Source organism: Daucus carota, chromosome 9 (assembly GCF_001625215.2).
Source record: "Daucus carota subsp. sativus chromosome 9, DH1 v3.0, whole genome shotgun sequence".
In the NCBI taxonomy this organism is placed as follows: Eukaryota; Viridiplantae; Streptophyta; class Magnoliopsida; order Apiales; family Apiaceae; genus Daucus; species Daucus carota.
The window spans coordinates 5,768,518-5,790,897 of record NC_030389.2 but is presented as its reverse complement, the minus strand read 5'-3'; the positions used below and the strand labels follow the sequence as shown (position 1 = coordinate 5,790,897).

The following is a 22,380-nucleotide window of genomic DNA, read 5'->3' as shown; positions in this document are numbered from 1 at the left end:
TTTTCACGGCCGTTAATTCACCTTTGACTTTAACAGAATGCGTTAAATTGTTATATGACAAGATCCAAATAAGCAACCACATCAACAAATACCCATATAACTTGACCCGATCCACTCCATTAAATCAGGTCATAAACCTTCAATTTCTAAACAATCACATCTCTTTTAAACATTTCAGCAAACACATTGTGTGCATAAGAATGAATCCATTCCCCAATACCACCATCCTGATCACCTAAACCATTGGGAAGCATCCCTAACCACAACATCCCTACTTTTCACTTCCATATTCTCCTTAATTCTCAGCTCCTCAACCCCAAAACCCCTCTTCTTCCCCACACCATCATCCCCACTCTCCTTAAAAAACCCTTAAAATCTCCTCAATCTTATCTTATCAAGCACCGTACTTCTCTCCTCTTGCACCATACAAGTCGCAACTCGATTCTTTCAACATAGTCTCCACTTTATCGATCTTCTTGTTCTTCGATTCTTTCACTGAGATTTTTGAGACAGTGGGATTGGTCTTCATGGTCTCAAGCTTCTTGGAGGCTTTGTTGATTGTTGATATGAGTGATTTGTAGGAGCTTGTACAGTAGATTAAGACCCACGAGATAACTTCACTTCCGATGGATGTACAAATTCAAAGCCATCTCTTTGCGTGCGTGAAGATGATGATGTTGATGTATATTAATTAATTTTAGTTTACTCTATGTTGTTAATTAGGAAAAAGGTTTCATATATATAATTGGGTTATGGGTCGAGTGAAAATACATAACTGATGTGTACATGCCACTTGTACTGATTTGGACAACTCATCTTGCCAACTCATCCTTCCGTCAAGTTTTTAACGTCACTAACGGCAAGTGACCTGATTGAAAGTTTTAAAAAGTTTAGTTATTTGACTGAAAGTTTTTTCAGTTGAATGACTCACTTGCAAGTTTGTGGTCAGTTGAGTGACCAAACTGCCAATTAACCCAAAAAATAATATTTTATAAAACAATTTTAAAAATTGATATCTTTCCTATCACTAATGCGAAAGAGAAAATCTTTAGAATTATCATGGATATAATATCAAAATTATAAAAAAAATTCCTTTTTTCTTGCACATAACATAGTATATAAAATTTATTATATAATCTGTAAATTAAATTGAAAAATAAAGTATACATCCGTAGCCAAATTTTATTTTGATAGGTAGAATTTCAAATTTACAATATCTATCATATATTTTCTTAATTCATAAAAAAATCTCTCTCCATCCATCACACTCACATCACCCAAATCTCACAAACACCACTTCACCACCGTCACGCATGGCGGAGCTCCGCCACTCGTTATCAGTGGGCAGCCGAACGACGCCGTCTCCACACGAAGGCACCACACCACTAACAGCCCCAGGCAACATTTCCAACGACGTTGGCCGTGACCGTCACTCTAGAGATCGCTTCCGCTTCTTTTTCGTGAATGACGAGACTAGGTTAACTCATTCTCATTTTCTGAGCTCCAAGATCTCTGTTTTCCTGCTTGTTGCGATAATGCTGGCTGCGTTGGTCTCCTTGTCGTCGCTCGTTGATCGATTAGTGAGTGTTTTAGTTTGTTTTGTGATTGTTGGACTGGATTGTGGTGTGGTGATGTGTAATTGTTGGTACATTTTGTGTGTGATTAAGTTAGGGAAAGTCTTAGGCTTGTTTTTTGATTGATTAGTAAGTTAACTAGTTGTTTTGCATTTTAGTCTGAATTATGCAATTACATTGTGCTACTAGAATATGTGTCTCTGAGAGAGAGAGAGAGGAGGTGGAGGAGGGATAGGAAGAGTGAGAGAGAGGGAGGGGAGAGAGAGAGTGACAGAGAGGGAGGGAAGGAGGGGGAGAGAGACATTAGAGAAGACTGCAACTTTGCTTAGAGAGAGAGAGAGAGCAGACTGTAAAAAAAAAACGGCTCAGAACTCCTTCCTCCTTACAAAATATCCCACTTTTAGGAGATGAGAGATAAATTTAGTACAACCTTACCTAGTGTGTGTCAACTTTATATGACTGACTTGGTTGCTTTCCTTAATTAGGGTACATATCTTCCTAACCAAAATGGCTTTTAGTTGGACATAGGATATCTTATATCATTTTCATTTCGCGACTCACTACTTTGGATCTTTTGCCCACCTCAATCTGAACACTTGTTTTGGTCTGTACAATAGTATATAGGGAACTTCGCGTTTCCTTCTACACTATAACATTGTTCGGTTTCTTTACCTATTAGATCTATGTTCATGTCCTATTATAGATTCATTTTAGCAGAGATGATATATCATGCTTGTTACTAATGTGATTATTATTTTTAACTAATATACTCCTTTCACGTTAAATTCATTTTAGTCTAACAAAAAGCACTACTTAATCTGTTGTGTCATTTGATTTTAGAGTGCTCCATACCTGTGCATTAAAGATGGCATTGCTCTTCGGTGTCCACGAGTAAGTTATAGTGGAGTATCATTTCCTTTCACATATTAATTTATTTTATTTTCCTCTCTACCACTTGCAGCTATTAATTTTTTTTAACAGACAGATAGACACACAATTTGAATATAGATATTATTGCTTCTATATTAGGTTAAGGAGCCTCCTTCATTGTGGGAGAATCCTCATTCAGCCACGACTTCATGGAAGCCATGTGCTGAGCGACGTGTTGATGCAATAGCAGGTACTAAACCTCTAATATGTTAACACTGTACATATATCATTCTTTATGGCATCTATCAAGATCTATATTACCGACGCTTTTGTTTTTATTTCGGGTACCATCTGCATTACTGAAATGTTAAAAAGAATGCTCGTTTGGGTTCTGTTCTTATCATACTAATATCATGAACAAAAAATATTCTTTATACAGTAAAAAATGGAAATAGTTAGATGTGCTGGGCATTTATCTCTGAACTCCAGTTTATCAATATTCAATCCTTCACATTTTCATTATCTCCTTGCAGATCTTCCATCCGCGAATGAAACAAATGGCTATATATTTATACATGCAGAGGGTGGGCTAAACCAGCAACGAATTGCTGTAAGTTTTGATAGTCAGATCAACTTTATTAGTTTTGGATTTGTTGTATGTTTAAATTTAAGTTGCATATATTATCTAGCCTTTTAGTCTCGAAGATAGTGGAGTTTGACTCTTAAATATTCGTGGGGGTGCATTGATGGAATAAACCAAAGTGTGGTAGGGGAAATTAGTTTCTTTGTCCATACTCTTATCTTCTTCTGCATTGCGTAAAACATCTAGTCTTTGTGCAAAAAGTTGACTAGGAGAACTCATCAGTTTTCTCTTTCTTACTTTTTTGGTGATATTTTGTATTCCCACTCTTTGTTGATACTCTTCCTTTGCCGTGTTTCTTTCTTCTTCATCTTCCATTATTTCTCTTATGGATCTTATATTAGCAGATAATTATGTTATATATCTGTCAGTATATATAATATTAACCTTTATTACTGCAAGCATGTATATAACCATCATTTCTTATACTGTTTTCACTGTAAACATGCATATATCTAAGTTCTAGGGAGATTTTTCGAGTTTTTTTTTATAGCTTCAGGTTTTTAAATGTTCATACTTCATAGTGAAGAATGATAAGTAGGTAGCTTCCTTTAAGCACGTAATATTAATAGTTAATTCTTCATAAAGCATGGAAGTTGATGGATGACGATTAACTTTTTACATCTCCACCACATTGATCTTAGCCAGTTTTAGTTTATGAGACATTAAACAAAACAATTTGATTTAAAAGGTATACACCCCATCCTATCCATTTTCTCACTTATCATCTGGAGATAAGATTGATCCATCCCTGGTCTTGAAGTTAAGGCTGCATATCCTTCTTCATGAAGTTTCCGTCCTCCTTAATCTGCAAAGCAAAATATTCATCATGGAATTTTTAAATAATTTTAATAATTATCAAATTTTTGGACTATGGCTTGATTCTTTATTTCATACTTTGCTAATTCTTGATGAATGATGAACTGGTGCTTCCGGCGCCCGCAAATACAACACTGTGTATAGGATTTGTATTTGTCTTCATTTTTGTCATGTGGATGATTTAGGGAATTCGAAAATAGAAGACAACTAACAAATTTTGTAGTTAAAGTGATATATAAATAAAGGGAAAGCAATTAAAGGTAGAAAAATTTACATGACAAATGAGAGGGGAAGAGAGGTGAAAAGAGAAGTGAGCAAATATTTCAGCTGGGATATGAAACAAAAACCAAATATAGAATGCTGTTAATAGGAAATATTTGCAAGCATCTCCAATGTCATTGTTGTCATTATGTGTAATATGCCTAGTGCCTACCGTTGGGGAAGTCAAATTTACCCCAAAATGTATTCAAATGTCAGATTATCAGTGAAGTTCTTGCATATTTAGCATTTTTATAATAACTAAGCTGAGGGTTATTTACAAGAGTTGTATTTCTTTTGTGCAGATATGTAATGCTGTTGCTGTGGCCAAAATAATGAATGCCACACTTATTTTGCCAGTGTTAAAGCAGGATCAGATTTGGAAAGACCAAACGTTAGTGATATTGTATTAGAACTTTTGCAATTTTGTTCTGTTATCTCCGGCTTTGGCCTACCCCTCCTTTTGGTAGTAAGAGGTTGAGGATTTATGCCGTGAGCCGTGAGGCATGGGTAGAATTAATAAATATTCCCGTTGACCATTTTGGAAAAAATAAGATAAAACATTTTTTTGTAATATAACGCTTAACGCAAGTCCCTTTTGAGCATGTCCAATAATATAGGAATGAACACAAACAGTCCGTCAAAGAATGAGAGCAGTCATGACACAATATCTCACGAGTTAATATACACTTGAATATTTTTTCCATTCAAATTAGTCGAGTCAAACCGGAGATTTAAAGATACTACTTTTTTTCTATGTAAGGGTGCTCTATGTTACAACCCTAACACTATTTTGCTATTGTTATATCAATGTTACTGAATACACTACATTTTTTATCACTGTACAAATTGTGGAACTCAGAAACATGTAGAAAGTTGCAAGTATCTTTTTTGATTACCACCATAAGTCCATAACCTTTTCTAAGATTGGGGTTTTCCTGGTTTTAGCTAAAATATATCAAGTGCGATCTGCTATTTCTGGATTTGATATATTTATTTCAAAAAATAGATGACCGGTGTCTTACTTTCAAAATTATGAGCGAGAATGAAGGGTTTGTCTGTAGAGTTGCTAGAATTTCAATTCCATCACCTATTTGATAGGAAAAATCTCAGGTGCTAAGTTGTATGGACCATATAGGGACTCTTAATTTCTTCTATCAAAAGTGACCCTGTTTCACAAAACATTCATGCTAGATTTATTTGCTCACATTATTAATTGATATGAAGTTAACATAAATAGTATTACATGAATGCATGCAGAAAATTTGAAGATATATTTGATGTCGATCATTTTATTGATTACTTAAAGGATGATGTGCAAATTGTACGGGATATTCCCGAGTGGTTCACCGACAAGTCAGAGCTATTCACCAGTATAAGGTTTGATAAATTACTATCATTTACCTATTACTGCTTCTTACTCAATTTTATTCAGAAATGTCAAATAGAAATTTTCGTTTTGCATTCTGGTTTTGTTTGAGCAGCAACAGATCATATAGTCTTTTAAAAAGAACTTTGTTTTGATGGATTGTAGACGGACTGTGAAAAACATTCCCAAGTACGCACCTGCACAGTTCTATATTGACAATGTACTACCCCGTATTAAGGAAAAGAAGATTATGTCCCTAAAACCATTTGTTGACCGTCTTGGGTAAGTCGTATACGTACAAAAAATTAATTAATCTATAAGTCCAGATTTCTGTTATACAATTATATATGTATTCAACTTTCATCTTGTACAGGTATGATAATGTTCCTCCTGAAATCAACAAGTTGAGGTGCAAGGTGAATTATCACGCTTTGCAGTTTCTTCCCAAGATTCAGCAGATGGCCGATCAACTTGTGTCTAGAATGAGGAACCGTACAGCCAGTACCAATCCTTTCATGTTAGTGAACAAGTATTTCTGTTCTGCAAGTGTAATAGCCTTCATACTTCCAAATTCACTCATAACAATCCTCAAATTTTCGAACTCTCTCTTCTTCGATAGGGCTCTACATCTTAGGTTTGAGAAAGGGATGGTAGGATTGTCATTCTGTGATTTTGTGGCGACAAGGTTGGAGAAAGTTTTAATGGGGATGTACAGAAAGAAAGAATGGCCTCGACGGTACAAGGTGAACAAAGTATTAGATTATATTTTAGCTTAAGAAAAAAATATGCACACAATTAAAGGTAGGACAAGAAATAAGACCAGTAATGTAAGGAAAGAGGATGGAAATTAGGACGTCTATAGTAAATAACCGCAGAATGATTCCCTAATCCAAGGATTTCTGTAATGCAAAAGGGTCGTGAAAATGTAATAATTTCTACCAATAAAAAGGGAAATTTTAGTTGGAAATTTTAGAGTCAATAATAAATAAACTTTCCGGTCATGTAGAGCAAAATAAGTCTGAATCAAAGATCCTTTCGAGTTTCAGTAACATAAAGTAAATGACTATATCAATGCTCTCAACATTAAATATATTAAAGCACTGAATATTGAATAAGAAACATTTTTTCTTTCTTCAATTGTGTTCCTCATCCCACGTTTGGAATCTGATTTTTTATTTAATATGATTTTTAGGATGGTTCGCATTTGTGGTCATTAGCCCTGCAAAAGAGAAAGGAAGGTCGATGCCCTCTTGAGCCTGGTGAAGTGGCTGTGATGCTTCGAGCAATGGGCTATCCTAAAGAAACTCAAATATATGTTGCTTCTGGGCAGGTTCATGGAGGGCAAAACCGAATGGCTCCATTGCGTAACATGTTCCCAAATCTTGTAAGACAGTTGATTGATATTCATATTCACTTCTCCTAGTTTTAGGATGTCTAATAGTTACCAAAAATTGTCATACACAAGGATCTGTTAAATTGTATTTATTTCGTGATTTTGCTGTGCTTAAAACTGCTACTGCTTGGATTATACAACGGCGAGGAAAAATAGAAGTAGAATAGGCAGGTTGGGGATCAGAAGCAAAAGAAACTTTAAGGGTAAGATAAGATTCTATGAGAATCAGAGTCTAGTCAAAGTTACTATAAGGATACAATTAACTTGGTAATATATCAGATCTCTACATCCAGTGTTCAAAGCAATGGAGCTGTAGATAATCAAATTTATGTCCACCTTGGAAACTTGCACTAAAAAGTGTGTGTCCAAAAATCAGTTCTTAATTTAAGCTTAATATCAGGATTATTTTTATACTTTGTCTCTCTTCAACTTATAACTGCAAGGTGCTTCTGGGTACAGTTTCTAATCACATGCCTTATTTATTTAAAGCTGTTCTAACTTTTTGACAGCTGCGCCCTCATTATAGTTCTCATTCCTCATGTCATTAATTCTCCGATTAAACAATGAACTTAACGTATTGTCTTGGCTTCCTTACAGGTCACAAAGGAAGAGTTAGCTGCAAAGGAGGAGTTGGATGAATTTAGGAAGCACGTAACAAGCCTAGCTGCCCTTGATTTCTTGGTTTGCTTGAAGTCTGATGTTTTCGTGATGACTCATGGCGGCAATTTTGCTAAACTTATTATTGGTGCCCGTAGGTACATGGGTCACAGCCAGAAGTCCATCAAACCCGATAAGGGGCTATTATCAAAATCTTTAGGGGACCCCTATATGGGCTGGGCGACCTTTGTAGATGATGTAGTTGTTACACACCAAACACGAACTGGATTGCCAGAGGAAACTTTCCCCAACTATGACATATGGGAAAATCCATTGACACCTTGCATGTGCAGGACGTGACATATATATAGTTGCTTTTGTTGCTAAACCTGCCCCAGGGATAGTTAGAAGAGAGTGTTCCTTCATCACTTAGTTCGTGTGCCCTTTGACTTGCAAAAGATTGAAGCAATTCTCCCAGCTCATTTTTTTGGACTGAACTTGCGTGGATGCTAATCTACTCTATACCTCTGGTGGATTAAATTTCTTGGTGCTCCAGAAGTATGGACTATGGAGAAGAATGCGTGTGGGCTACTACCTGCTTATAAAGTCATAAAGTATTCCATTATAGATAATGAAGTGACGCAGTTCACTCTTGTATTCTGAACAAGGCTTATTCTCGCACATTATAATTATCGATGTAAATTATTAATTAAGTTATACAAGTGAAGTGCGGTGTGTGCATCTACCTTGGGTATTAATTATCCTTGAGAATGGATCGAAAAGTGAGATCTCTACATAAATAATCTTTTTTGTAATTTGTTAAACGATTTTGATGAATATATATTTGTCTAGAGTTCTGCAGTTCTCTTCTTCATTTCTGATCTAACCTTGTAGATTTCTGTCAGCCTGCAACATATATTCTTGACTCTACTACACTTGCAGTATGCAGCACCCCCAACTGGCTGGACTCGTTTATTCTAATTTTCTGGTCAGGTTTGTTCTCTTAAACATATTATAGTTGGAGGCAGGAATGACCCAGATACTAAATTATTTTCATCCTTTTCTTATATGCTAGAAAATCTGTAATCTGGTCACACATTGGTCTTCAGTGGCTGCTTGATCATGGTTCTGAGTTTGCGAGGGACGTCATATGAGGAAGATGGCAATATTTGTAGGCACTTTCACTTGGGTTAAAGCCACTCAATGGTCGTGGCATGCAGTGCCTTAGGAGTGGAAGGTACCAGGGGTACAAGTGTTCTTCTCCGTTCTCTTCTTCCTTCTTAAGCTAGCCACTGGAATAACCAAACAAGAAAGAAACAGGAAGCTAGGGAATATTTTGCCTGGCCTTAGGGGCCTATCCACGCACTTTGATCAAAGGAGCTTGAAGGTGTTTGTCATGATCATCTTTCATATTTTCGGTAAGTTTATTAAAAAAAGTTCGTCTATTCACAAAATATTTTGGGTTTGGGCTTCATTGTAATTTGTAGTTTTCTCTGGTGTGAGCAGGAAAATTAAATTGAAAACAGATAAAGCGTATCAAAATATTACTCATTTGGTTCGTTTTGAGCTTTGTAATCGAAATCGAACCATGATCGGGCCGTGGTAATATATTAGCACACGTTCTGACCACATGGTTAAATTTGTTATTTTTGATTTTTTTATGAATAAAAGTATTGATGTAATATTTTTGTTCAGAAAAAGAAAATTTTGAAAATAACACGTTTAACTATCTAGTCAAAGCATTTTGATATACGTTTCAAAAAATCAAAAAATGAATATTTAAGAACCGAGAGGTACTAAATTATAAGAAAAACAGTTATGTTTTTGTAATGTAAATAATAAAATGGCGTTATCTTGAGGTTGAGGCTGAGAACGCACCGAAGAAAAGAGTTGGCAGTTTTGATACGCTGTTGCGGAAGTGGGAACCTATATTAAAATGTCCCCGAATTTTATTAGCATAACATATACTATATCATTCTCATTTCCTCTGCTTCACCCCCAAGTAATAAAAAACTCAGAGCTGTCACATTTTCAGCCATGCACACATCAAAATCCTGTGCTTCATCATCTCAAAACTACTGTTATGATGTTTTCCTTAGCTTTAGAGGCGAAGATACACGGAAAACCTTCACTGACCACCTCTATAAGGCTTTACGCGATGAAGGACTGATCGTCTTCAGAGATCATGAGGAGATTGAGAGGGGAGAGGATATAGAATATGAGATAGAAAAGGGCATCCGGCAGTCAGGAAGTTGGATAGTTGTGTTGTCGAAAGACTATGCTTTCTCTAGTTGGTGCCTTGATGAACTTGTGATGATTTTTGAGTGCAGGGACAAGTCGAAGCGCCTTCTGTTGCCTGTGTTCTACCATGTTGATCCCTCTGATGTTCGCAAGCAATCTGGATTGATTTCCGAAGCATTTTGTATGCATGAAGAGAGGTTCAACAAGGAAAGGGATGATGCCAAAAGGAAGATTTTGATGGACAAGTTAAAGCGATGGAGAAGTGCTCTTTCTCAGCTTGCCAGCTTAGAAGGCATGCCTCTGCAAAATATAGCCAACGGGTAGTACTTACTTTTTTCGGGTGTTGGCCCCATTATCACTATATCTATTATTAATGCCCTGAATATCACGATCCAAAAAAAGGGCCCACGCTAGATTATCTGGCGTTAATAACTGGTATTTGAGGCCATTTTTTTTCAAATTTGTTATTCTGGGCATTACTTCTCCATTTTGTCGGATCTGAGACCATTTTTCCTTTTTTTTCCTTCTTTACTTTTTTTTTTTTTCTAAATCTTTTTTCCCTCTATGTAGGTACGAATCAAAATTTATCCAGAAAATAGTTAATGTCATCAAGGATAAAGTGACTTGTAAATTTGTAGGCATCACCCCGCATCCTGTTGGGATTAATGCTTCAGTACATGTGGTTAATAAATGGTTAAGAAATCGCTCCACAGAGGTAGAAGTGTTTGCACTGTATGGTATCGGTGGAGTGGGGAAGACAACCATTGCCAAGTACGTTTATAATATGAACCTCCATCTATTTGAAGGAGGCAGCTTTCTAGAAAATATAAGAGAATATTCAGAACGATTTGATGGTTTAGTGAGTTTACAGAGACAACTACTTTCTGATATTTGCAGAGGGAATGCACCAACCATCAACACGCTAAATGATGGCGTTCTTCAGATACCAATAGCCATTCGTCAGAGAAAACTCTTGATAGTGTTGGATGATGTGGATGAAGTTGAACAATTAGATGCAATTTTTGGGATGATGCGTGATAAGTTTCATCAGGGAAGCAAAATAATCATAACAACTCGAAATGTGCATTTACTGAAAGCTTATGAACATTGTAGGAGATATGCTGTGAAAAAATTGAATTTTAGTGATTCATTGGAGCTGTTCAGTTGGCATGCATTCCGGGAGAGTCACCCCCCGGAACACTACAAGGAGCAGTCTGAGAGGATTGTAAAGCAATGTCAAGGTCTGCCTTTAGCCCTTGAGGTTCTAGGTGCTTCTCTACAAGGCAAGAAGGTAGAAGTTTGGAGAAGTGCGACAGAAAAATTAGAAATTATTCCTCACTGCAAAATTCAGAAGATATTGAGAATAAGCTATGATTCTTTGCAAGATGATCATGATAGAGATTTATTTCTTGAGATTGGGTGTTTCTTTAATGGAGAAGCCAAGTCTTATGTGGTCGGAATATTGGATGAGTGTAAATATTACACAGTAATTGGAATTGAAAATCTTATTGATAGATGCCTGTTGAAGATTGATAAATATAAAAAGCTCAGAATGCATCACTCAATTCAAAGCATGGGTAGAGAAATCATTCGTCAACAATCACCTAAAGATCCAGGGAAACGGAGTAGACTGTGGCATTTTAGAGACTCCCTTGAAGTACTGAAAGATGAGACAGTAAGGATCCTACTACCCAACTATATATATTTTTTTATCATGTCAAAATATAATCATACTTGATATTTTTAATGTTGTTGTTTTTTCAGGGTACTAGAGCCATTGAAGGCCTGGCACTAGACATGAATATGACTAATGCACAAACGACGGAGTTGAGAACTGAAGCTTTTGCCATAATGCACAAGCTGAGACTACTTAAGATCAATAATGTAGAGCTTCGTGGAGGTTACAAGGACTTCCCAAAAAATTTGAAATGGTTATGTTGGCATGGATGCCCATCAAGATCTTTACCAAATGACTTCCCTTGTAGAAGCTTAGTGGCACTTGACATGCAAAGTAGTAATTTGAAAAATCTGGGCCAGGGACACATGGTAATCCTTGCTAGTATCTTCCCAGTCTTCAAAATATAATTTAAGAAAAAGATGTTGTGCAATATGTTATCAAGTTAACGTTGTATTTCTAATCTTTGTCTTGCAGCTTCTTGGATCACTGAAGTTTTTAGATCTTAGCCACTGCCATAGCTTAGTGAAAACCCCGGACTTCAAAAACCTCTCTGCTCTTGAGCAATTGATCCTTGAAGATTGTATAAATCTAATAGAGATTGATGAATCTATTGGATATGCTGAAGGACTTGTGTTATTAAATTTGAAGGACTGCAGACTTTTGAAGAAGCTTCCAAAAAATTTTGGCAGACTAAAGCTACTGGAGACACTGGTCATCTCAGGTTGTTGCAATCTTGGTATGCTACCTGCAGGGATGAGAGAGATGAAATTACTGAAAGTTTTTCATGCTGATGGACTTGATTTTAGTAATTCAAGCCATAACGCTCAGAGAAAAGAATCATGGCGAGAATTCATCTGGGGTTTGGTTTCAAAACCAATAGTAAGTCCCCAGCTCGCATTGACTTCTTTACCGAGCAGCTCCATTACTAGTTTGAGTTTGGTGAACTGCAATCTACATGATAATGCTTTTCCTAAAGATTTCTGTGTGGTACCTTCCCTTGAGTATTTAAACTTAAGTAGGAACCCCATCCGCTTTCTACCAGATTGCTTTAAAGGTCTCAAAGTGGTCAAGTGGCTTAAATTAAAGGAATGCAATCGGCTTCAAGCACTCGAAGACTTGCCAAACATAAAAATGTTGTCTGCTTTATATTGCCCTTTACTGGAGAAAATTACATTTGAGTCAGGCATGTCTTTGGAAGGGTTGGCCTTTCCATGGGGATGCGATAAACTACTTGAGATGGGAAAAGTATTTAAATTTGTACCAATAGGAAATATTGATCCAGAATTCATCAACGATTGTGGTATTTATGATGTCGAATCCAGAAAAAGAATCCGGATAAGATTACTCAACAATTACACACACAAAGAAACAAGCTGCCTAATCCAGGTGATCTCTCTCTCTCTCTCCCTCCCTCTCTCTCTTCCCTGTCTCTCTCTCCCCCTCCCTCTCCCTCCTCCCTCTGTGTATTCTCTCTCTCTCTCTCTCCCTCCCTCCCTCCCTCTCCCCCCCCCTCCCCCTCCCTCCCCCTCCCTCTATGTAATTCACTATCCCTCCCTCTCCCTCCCCTCCCCTCCCTCTGTGTAATTGAATATACTCAACTTTGCAATCCAAGCAGGTATATCAAACTAGCAATGCTCTGGAATGTAAGCTAATAAATTTTATTTTATATATGTCTCTAGCTAAAATTATCTCCTTTTTCCTAAAAATTTTGTTCATACTCAGCTTACATAGCATAAACGGTTTATTAGAATGACACTATAAGGATTAAATTGACTAGTTGATATCTATACAGGGAGTATACGAAAATCATCGCAGCACAGAAGTATTTAGGGGCAAATCATTCAGCATTTTTTACCCTGGGAGCAGTGTTCCAGTATGGTTCACAAGTCAGGCTCATGCGCCTTCAATATCCTTTGTCGTATCGCATTCCAAACCGCGATACTTAAACACCTGCATTATCTACAAGCTTGTCTCAGACAGGAGACAATATTTCTATATGGTGATTAATAACAGGACCAAGCATAGAATAACTATTTATCGTCCAAGTTGTTATGGCATTCCCAGGGGAGATGACTACATGACATGGTTAAGCCACTGGGAATTCAATAGTCATGACCTGGATTCTGGAGACGAGGTCAGTATTTCAGTTTTTACGCATACTTTTTATCCCAGTTTTGAGGTGAAAGAGGTCGGTGTCCATCTCGTGTACGAAGAGGAAGAACATGCTGACATTCATCCAGCCAAGCGACTGAAAATCCAACCAGCCTGTGATGAAAGTTCAGAGTACATCATCCCAGTGGCAGAGAATCCGCAGGGACATCGCGCAACGACACAAGTGTACTTCCTAGGCTGCATTAATGAATATACTGATCTTTTAGCGAAGGCTGTACTAGAAAATACATTAGAGGTCGAGTCTGTGGAAAGCATTCAAGGCTTGATTGTGTAGGAAATAGTGAGAGATGTTCGGTTATCAGCTCTCCTCAAACCCGAGCTTAAAAGGAGGGCTTAACTGGATCATATACATGTACTCTAAAGAAACAAAATTTCAAGGTACTTCAAGTGACACAACGCCCGTCGGTATTGCTACTGATTGTACAAAATTTCAAGTACCAAATAACAGGGCTCATGTCTATTTCGTAGCTGTTTATGACTCGTTATCTATTAGTCATGCAGCTGTTTATGGCTGTTGTGGGCAAACACACTTTTGTAATTTTTTTTACTGCATTGCTTTTTTGGGTTTTTTTTTGAAATCTAAGCCGCGCAGGCCGAATTTCAGAATATCTGAGAGGATCCTGGCAGCAACTCTGCCTCTTACTGTATCCCACCATCACGTATTTAAATCGTCTGCAAAGCATTCTCGCTTCATGCTGGGAATTGAACTTCATGACGGCCGGTGAGGCGTATTTCCAATGGCGTTGGCTATAACGCTAAAGTGGACATATAAGACATTATGTATAATTTGCTCAACCGGTAAGATATTTTGCTTCAATGATATTGATTATATTGGTTGGTTATAATTTAAAAATAGTATGATATTAATATTTTAGATTGTAAAAATAGAATATATCAGTTCAATATGGTAACAAATGATGCAATCTTCTTATTAATTTCTTACAGACCTGTAGAAGTTCGACAAATTAGTCATCCACAGAAGGTTGGCTAAAATTATAGACAAGCTATAGGTATGGTTGGTCGGTTGGAATGTGAATTTTTTGACAGGTGGACTATATTTTTTATTTTTGATATGCTAAACTCATATTTTAGCTAGACTCTTTCTATAGTTGAAGTAATTATAAAATTAGTCAAATGTATGATAAATCTTATTCATAATAACAGTCTGAGTTGCTTTCAACTGATTAAACTTAACAACTAAATATAATTTTTTAAAAATTCTCCCGTTGAATAATTTTTTATATAAAATCAACATTCTTGAAACAGGTAAAAAATTAATAATTTGAACACGGAATAAGAACATACCGGTACTACGTGAAAAGAGTTGTTTATCTTTTATGGTGGACTTTGTTCTAAAGTCGGTAATTAATCACAATTAATCTCTATTTCGTAACTCGTCAAACTGATTAAATATCTGATTATTCGATTTATCGTCTTATTAATTTTCGATCCATCCTTGTTTCATGACTTTGTCGATTAAGTCCGATGCTCACCTGATGGGCGATTTGTATTTCTGTGGAGATGAGGTCACTTGATTCCGAATCGGTTAAAGCAGGGTAACACACTAACACTCACGTGAAGTCAGTCATCATATGAGCCAAACAAAACAAACATGACTAGTGCCATTTTGCACGCCGACTGACCCTTTTCTTGTTACCCTCTTTTTGACTCTTTACTGCCGCTTTTTACCGCCATTTTCAACAACTGCCAATCACCATTTATTTTACCTGTCATTTTTAACAAATTCCAACCATTATTTAATCACGAATTTTTTTATAAAAATATTTAGATTTTCGTTTTTTCCAAAATCGCTGATTTTATCAATTAGTTTTCGTAAAAATACTTACCTGGTCAAAAAAAAGTTAGACAACCCCATTGTTGCACACGTTCAGTTGAGTGTAACTGTTTGTTGTGTACTTTTTCCAAGTTAACTGTTCATTCCATCTAATTTGTACTAATACTTATTTTATTACTCCCTATAAAGTAGAATATATATGATATGGAGTACGTAAATTAAGAAAAAAATATAATTTAATTTAGGAAAATATGGAAAAAGATAGAATGATGGAATTAATTAATATTTCATGTGAATGGATGTAATCAAATTTTTTTATTATAAAATTTTACTATTTTAGAAATACATACAATTAAGTGAACGTTTCGAAAAAAACTGTTTAGAAATGAACGAAGATCAGAATAATATAGTAACAACAACAGCTGTTTTGCTGTGTAACTTTATTACTTAGTTAAATAGTACTGGTTATGATGATGACTTGTTCAAGTTGATTAGATTATCCTTAAAAAACATCTCATGTGATTCTGCAATCAACATATAGTGGCTCAACATCTCTATCCTAGATTATCTACACTTCTACATACATATACTAGTAGGAGCATATCAAATACATCATCCTATCCAAACTACTACTCACTATCCAACTGTACCTCATTATTGATGGTTTTTCGATACAAAATTTATAGTTGAACTCAAGAGAATTCAGTGTTGCAGAGGATGATGAAGCTCAGTTCCTTCTGTTTGTTCCTCACTCTCACTCTTCTCCACAGGTTTCTTTTCATTCTTGATTTTGATCTTCAGTGGTTTTAGTAAGAATCTTGGTTTCTTTTCAGCTTGATTATGTACTGATGGTAATGTGTTTGACAGTTTGAGCTTGATTGTAGATGTTGATATGACATTTTGTTAATCTGAGGCACAATTTTGTTGGACCCCATTTGATATTTTCTTCTGTTTTTGTGGTTGTTTTGGAATTTTTCATTAATGAGTTAGTCAGTGCATATGATTTGTTTCTGGATTTTGATACTAATTTAGCAGTTTTGGACTTGAATGTTTCAGGGTTTTTACTATTTCCCAAATTGTAGAAGCAACAGAGGTTGCTCTTACACCTCCTAGGGGATGGAATTCTTATGATTCATTCTGTTGGACAATTTCAGAAGAAGAGTTCCTTCAGAATGCTGTGCTTGTTGACAAGTTATTGCGGCCTTCGGGATATGAGGTTTTTGATCTTTAAGCTTAATTAAATTGTATAAAAGCTTCATTCTTTTTTGAAAATTTGGTAATGTAGTCGCTTTATGCAAAGCGCTTAACAGTTTCTAAGGCTGAATTTCATGTAAATTGTAGTATGTTGTGGTGGATTACCTTTGGTATAGAAGGCTTGTGCCTGGAGCCTACGTTGATTCTCTTGGTTTTGATGTGATTGATGCATGGGGAAGAATGATCCCTGATCCGGTACGATGGCCGTCAGCTAGAGATGGGAAGGGGTTTACTGAAGTGGCCAAGATAGTTCATATGATGGGTTTGAAATTCGGGATTCATATAATGAGAGGTATAAGTACACAAGCGGTTAATGCAAACACCCCTATCCTCGACATTAGAACGGTATTGATCTTAACTTATTCAGTTTCTCCACTTCTTTTTTTAACAACACTAGAGAATCATTTGATGTTTTATGTTTGTTTAAGAAATCTAAAAGTATGAAAACTTCACATATCTAGGAATCCCGTTTTTCTCTATCAAGGTTTCTAATAAATAGGTTTCACAGTTTAAGTTTAATTTCTTAGAATTGTAAATATTGGTTTTTGCAACTGTTGCTAAAATCTTCAGGTTTTCTCTGGTTAGGGGAAAGCTTATGAAGAATCTGGTAGGAAGTGGTACGCTAAGGATATAGGAATGAAAGAGAGGGCTTGTAAGTGGATGAAGAATGGATTCATGAGCGTTGACACAAAGTTGGGTGCTGGAAGGGCATTCTTGAGGTCGCTCTATCAACAGTATGCTGATTGGGGTGTTGACTATGGTAATATGTTAGCAATAGCATATCTGAGTATATCACTGGAATAAGGATATATAAAGCAACATTTCTCTAAGCTTAGCCTATTCTCTTGACGAGCTTCATTTGTCACTTGGCATCTCAAAATGGCTTTTTCCTTTGTATCTTTTATATTATGTGTTCTAACAACACCTTGTTCTGATTCCTTTGGTTAAAAGATAAATTGATTTTCATTTGGATAATAATATTCAACATATAGAAAGTAGAGAAATGTGCTCTAGATGTTGAATCTTTAACACTGTTTTTAAAAGAGTTCAACAACCACAATTGCAACCGAAATATCTCCAGTATGCTCCAATTTCTACAAGTTCTTCCATTTCTTTCAATTACAATTTACAAAGCATTGCCATGTAGTTTTCGTCTTCTTTTTCTTCTTTTGTTAACTAGATTAATTTGTTGATCTCTTAATCTATATAGCTTAGATAAATAAAACTCTTTCCTCACTGTAGTAGTAAAAAATGAGCTACTTTTACAATGATAAGGGACTAATATTTCATTTTTGTGCGCAACTCAGATTTGCTTTTTATGGCCTAGTTGCTGATATTTGCATTTTTTATTTTCCTTTTCATACTTTTTCCTTCTAGTGAAGCATGACTGTGTCTTTGGTGACGACTTGGATATCAGTGAGATAAGAGTCGCTTCAAAGGTACGAAGAATTGCAATTGCATCCCTCCGAAATTATATCTTTCGATTAATGTAGTGGGGTTCACATGCTCATACTACAATGCGACTCAGGAAGGTGTACCTTTTACCTTATGCAGTTCTGGCGGGAACGTAATAGCTCAATCATATATTCCTTGTCTCCTGGAACTGGTGTCACTCCAACCATGGCAAAGGAGATAAACAATCTGGTCAACATGTATAGGATAACAGGAGATGATTGGGATTTGTGGCAAGATGTAGCATCCCATTTTGACATTTCAAGGTGCATTAGATACTCCATTCTTCAGTTTGATAATGATTTGTCAGTTCAGCCTGAATAACAATTCTTACAGTCAGCAGTGCTATTTTTCATACTAGCGCATAAGTTATGTTCCTTATTTTCTATGCGTTCAGATAATTTATGCGTGTTAATTTTCATAAATTTTATTTTCTGACTTACATGTCAGAGACTTTGCTGCTGCGCATATGACAGGAGCCAAGGCCTTGTCAGGGAAATCATGGCCCGACCTAGATATGCTGCCACTAGGATGGCTCACTGATCCAGGTAAAATCTTGACCAATTAAGCTTTATGAGCTTTACTAGCTAAGATTATAATAAATATGTTACCCAAAAGGCGTCTCTTGTTAATTCTATCTACTCAGCTCTGCAAAAGAATATCACAGAGTTTCTGTGATTATAAGTAAATGCTGACTTGAAGTCATTTAATAGTCCGACTTCTACTAAAATAAACAGACGCCAATAACTTGTTATAGTTAACTTTTTTTTATTCTTGTAATTGAATATGGATGCACAGGGGTGAACCACGGTCCATATAGAAACTGTAAACTCTCTCTAAATGAGCAGAAAACTCAGGTATTTGTTTATTTGATTGTAGTGTTTCCTTCAAGTAATTAAAATTAAAATAATGTTATACTAGAGTTTGATTTGACAGATGACTTTGTGGTCTATGGCCAGATCCCCTCTAATGTTTGGAGGGGATATGAGAAGTATTGACAAAAGCACAATTAGAATCATTGCACATCCTGTTCTTTCGGAAATAAACTCCTTCAGCTCAAACAACAAGCAGGTTTGTATACTCCCCCCAAAAACTTCTCTTTCTGAAACATGTATAAAACTGTGCCTTATAATAGTGTGTTATGCAGTTTCCTTATATTACTAGTCAATCCAGCTCCCAAATAAAATATAAAGGACTTAACTTCCAAACAAGAAGTCTGAAAAATGTGGGCAGATCAGGATCAATTGGTTTAAGGCTAACAAGCTGCAAAGATGCTTCGGCAAAAGGTTGGTTCACTAGATATCTTAATAATGAACCAGAACAAGTGTGCTGGAAAGGACACGTCGGAAGCAAATATCAGGCACCTTTTTGCCTAAACAAGAGAGGAGCTTTTTCTACATCGTAATATTATTACTTTCTCTTGCTGTTGACTTCTTGTTTATTTGTTTCAGTTATTTAAGTATATGACAGTGCAAGGATGTTGATGCAGGGGCGAGCAGATGACCTTCAAGCGCAGATATCAACACCATTTTTATCTGTTTGCAGAAAACACAAGAAAACTTTGCTTGAGTGCTTCTCAAAACCGGAGGCTTACTTCAAAAGAGATCTCGCGAATCTCATTTTCACCCTGCAGACCGCATACAAACCAAGTATAAAAGCTATTTCTAATTATGCTTAATTTCACAATTTTTAACTGCATTTCTAATGATGCTTGTTTGATTATAGAACATTGATATCTTGTTCGTAAGGCCCTTAAATTATGCTATATTGCCCTTTCACCAAATATGTTGACTAAGCTAAATCCTGGAAAGAAAGAACTATAAGATTCCCTAAGAATAATATACACATACATTATAGATATTTTTAAAAAATGTAGAAAGCTGTAGATTTTGCAACTTCAATTTATGTTGTATGAAATTTGACAGTTTTACAGTTTATGTGTTTTGTTTCACGCAACAGTTTCGCTCTGTTAGATAAAATAACTTAAGTGTTACTTGACTTGTCTTATTTTTGCAGTTGTGGAGTTTTGACGAGAATGGAACTCTTGTTAGCAGTTATTCTGGTTTATGTGCATCTATGTCCAAAATTAAAGGTAAGAAGCTGATATTATAATTTACAGAAAAGCAGTACACTATGTTAGAATTTCGTTATATCTAAATCTACCTCATCTTTCTTGTAGATAATGTCGTTCCCATGGGAACCCGATCTTGGATTTCTACCGGAAGGAAAGGTCAGAAGATCTGGTTTAACGTTCATAAATGTCTAATCAAATTATCATATACATACATGTCTAATCTATGAAAATATCTACTTGCAAACAAATAAAACGACTTGCTGCAGCTCTTCCTTCTAAGACGGGCCAGTGAAAATTTTCTATATAAAAGATCTTTTTTTCTGCTGTAGATATCAAAGTAAATTTTAGCACAAAAATGGCAATGCCTTGCAATTTTAGCGAGTATGCAATCCATTTTCCAAGATGCTACACTGCATCTACATAGTTTATTGTCGCTATATAAGATATATTTAGCTAGGACTTTGGAATCTCTTATAGTACTCATTTGGCATCAGTAATTAATTGTTCGAAAAAATGAAAGACCATATCAGGCTGCTGGACACAGGATTCGTTACATTACAAATGATATTACATTCTAATTTCTTACAATCATCTCCTTTCTTATCCAGGTGAAATATTTCTTGCTTTGTTCAATTTAAATCCCGATGAAACCACCATATCGGTGAAGATGTCAGACCTGTCGAAGGGACTTCCATACAGTAACTGGACCATTTCCTCATGCGGTGCCTATGAAATATGGAGAGATAAATATTATGGAATTATAAAGAAGACATTATCAGTAGCAGTCGAAACTCATGGATGTGCACTATTTGTGTTGAGATGTATATAAACCACAAGTCCACAGCTATGTAATGGCTCTATAAGAGAGTCTGAAATTGTCAAGATGAATCTGATATGTATCATATGAGCTCTCTCCAGAAATGTAGCTGTATATTCACTATTATAATAAAACATATTTGATGTTTTTTTGAATCTTTTTTGGTTAAGCTTGCTTACTTTTAGCATATTTGCTCATCAAAAACATAATTTCAAGATTGGTATGTCATCTGGTTTTGAAATTTATAGTAAGGCCTTGTCAAGTATTTCATGTAGTGGGCTATTTTCTGGTACAAGCAGGACCCATCATACTCAGGAGTTTGGACTTTCTCGTTCTTCAGCCTAAAATGAAAAAATCTGAGACCAATTTGAGGTGAGACTCGGTTAGAAATGTCTGATATGAATACGTGTTTATGTGTAGGGACGTGTTTATGTGTAGGGATTCGGCGTATCTCAAAGCAAAAGAGCAGTCCGAATAACATAAGGCCTTTTTACATAGAATTTATTTTAAACATTTGTTTTGAATTACTTTTTCTGTGAATAAGTCATGCCCTCATATATTAAAATATGTTAATGAGAAACATGCTCAATCATGAATTCCCAGAAATTATACATAATTTGCTAGATCTGAAGATCTAGGAAGTTGAAAGTAATCCATCATCATGTACTCCTATAACATGGGATCAATGTTGACTAAATTGCACATGCAAGTCAATTTTGATGATATACCGGACAAATTGTAGTTTGGCTCCGATATTGAAATAATTTAAGCCATGTGAGATGTTGCTACCCATTTAGACTACATGTATAATGCAGGGAAGTGAATGGAGTATTTTGGATGACATTAAAATAAGTGTTTAAAATTTTGGGAAAAAAATAAAATTCATGAAACAAAAATGGGTGTGTTTTGTATTCTTCATAAAGCCCCATTTCTGTTGCCAAACGTTGTAGTACATGGTGTATGTAGTTTGTTGGAAATAACATACACAATATACAGTATATGCTTATCCATATATTGTTTATTATTTTCTCATCCACATTATTATTTTAAAAGATACCACAGAGGCACAGAGCAACTGAGCAAGCAAGTATTTGACACTATCTTTCTTCTTAAATATTTTTATGTTAATTAAATAAGTCTAAAATCTTCATGCCAAACCAATACTTATCTATTATTTTGCTTGTTTCAATATACTATTTCGAATAAAATTATTTTCTGATTAAATTAATTATTTGATATATTTTAAAAACATGAGAGTATGTATTTCAAAAAAAAAAAACATGAGAGTATGTGATTGTGATATTATACTTTAACAATGAGTATGTATCTATCTGTACAACATATTTGACTCACTTTTCATTTTTCAACCCTTAATTT

At 35.6% G+C, this 22,380-nt stretch overlaps 4 protein-coding genes across 4 annotated transcripts; all 4 read left to right on the top strand.

The window, feature by feature from the left end:
• The first annotated feature begins 1,215 nt into the window (after positions 1-1,215).
• Positions 1,216-8,381, top strand: LOC108200320 (protein PECTIC ARABINOGALACTAN SYNTHESIS-RELATED). The gene is made up of 11 exons (XM_017368432.2): positions 1,216-1,580; positions 2,415-2,465; positions 2,604-2,694; positions 2,978-3,054; positions 4,467-4,555; positions 5,422-5,541; positions 5,696-5,812; positions 5,904-6,047; positions 6,150-6,273; positions 6,723-6,914; positions 7,521-8,381. Exons 1-11 carry the CDS (start codon positions 1,314-1,316, stop codon positions 7,878-7,880), a joined length of 1,632 nt encoding a protein of 543 aa, XP_017223921.1. The 5' UTR covers positions 1,216-1,313; the 3' UTR covers positions 7,881-8,381.
• Positions 8,382-9,557: 1,176 nt separating this feature from the next.
• On the top strand, positions 9,558-10,085 carry LOC135149394 (TMV resistance protein N-like). Its single transcript, XM_064085094.1, has one exon. The coding sequence runs from the start codon at positions 9,558-9,560 to the stop codon at positions 10,083-10,085; it is 528 nt and encodes a 175-aa protein (XP_063941164.1).
• Positions 10,086-10,094: 9 nt separating this feature from the next.
• Positions 10,095-14,255, top strand: LOC108201140 (disease resistance protein RPV1-like). The gene is made up of 4 exons (XM_017369442.2): positions 10,095-11,436; positions 11,526-11,807; positions 11,914-12,825; positions 13,232-14,255. Exons 1-4 carry the CDS (start codon positions 10,546-10,548, stop codon positions 13,883-13,885), a joined length of 2,739 nt encoding a protein of 912 aa, XP_017224931.2. The 5' UTR covers positions 10,095-10,545; the 3' UTR covers positions 13,886-14,255.
• A 1,672-nt stretch (positions 14,256-15,927) lies between these two features.
• LOC108203154 (uncharacterized) lies at positions 15,928-21,158 on the top strand. Its single transcript, XM_017371918.2, has 14 exons — positions 15,928-16,176; positions 16,463-16,622; positions 16,748-17,005; positions 17,246-17,420; positions 18,038-18,099; positions 18,215-18,378; positions 18,563-18,660; positions 18,911-18,969; positions 19,049-19,183; positions 19,260-19,513; positions 19,602-19,761; positions 20,129-20,204; positions 20,292-20,342; positions 20,795-21,158. The coding sequence occupies exons 1-14, from the start codon at positions 16,124-16,126 to the stop codon at positions 21,013-21,015; spliced, it is 1,926 nt and encodes a 641-aa protein (XP_017227407.1). The 5' UTR covers positions 15,928-16,123; the 3' UTR covers positions 21,016-21,158.
• The last annotated feature ends 1,222 nt before the right edge of the window (positions 21,159-22,380 follow it).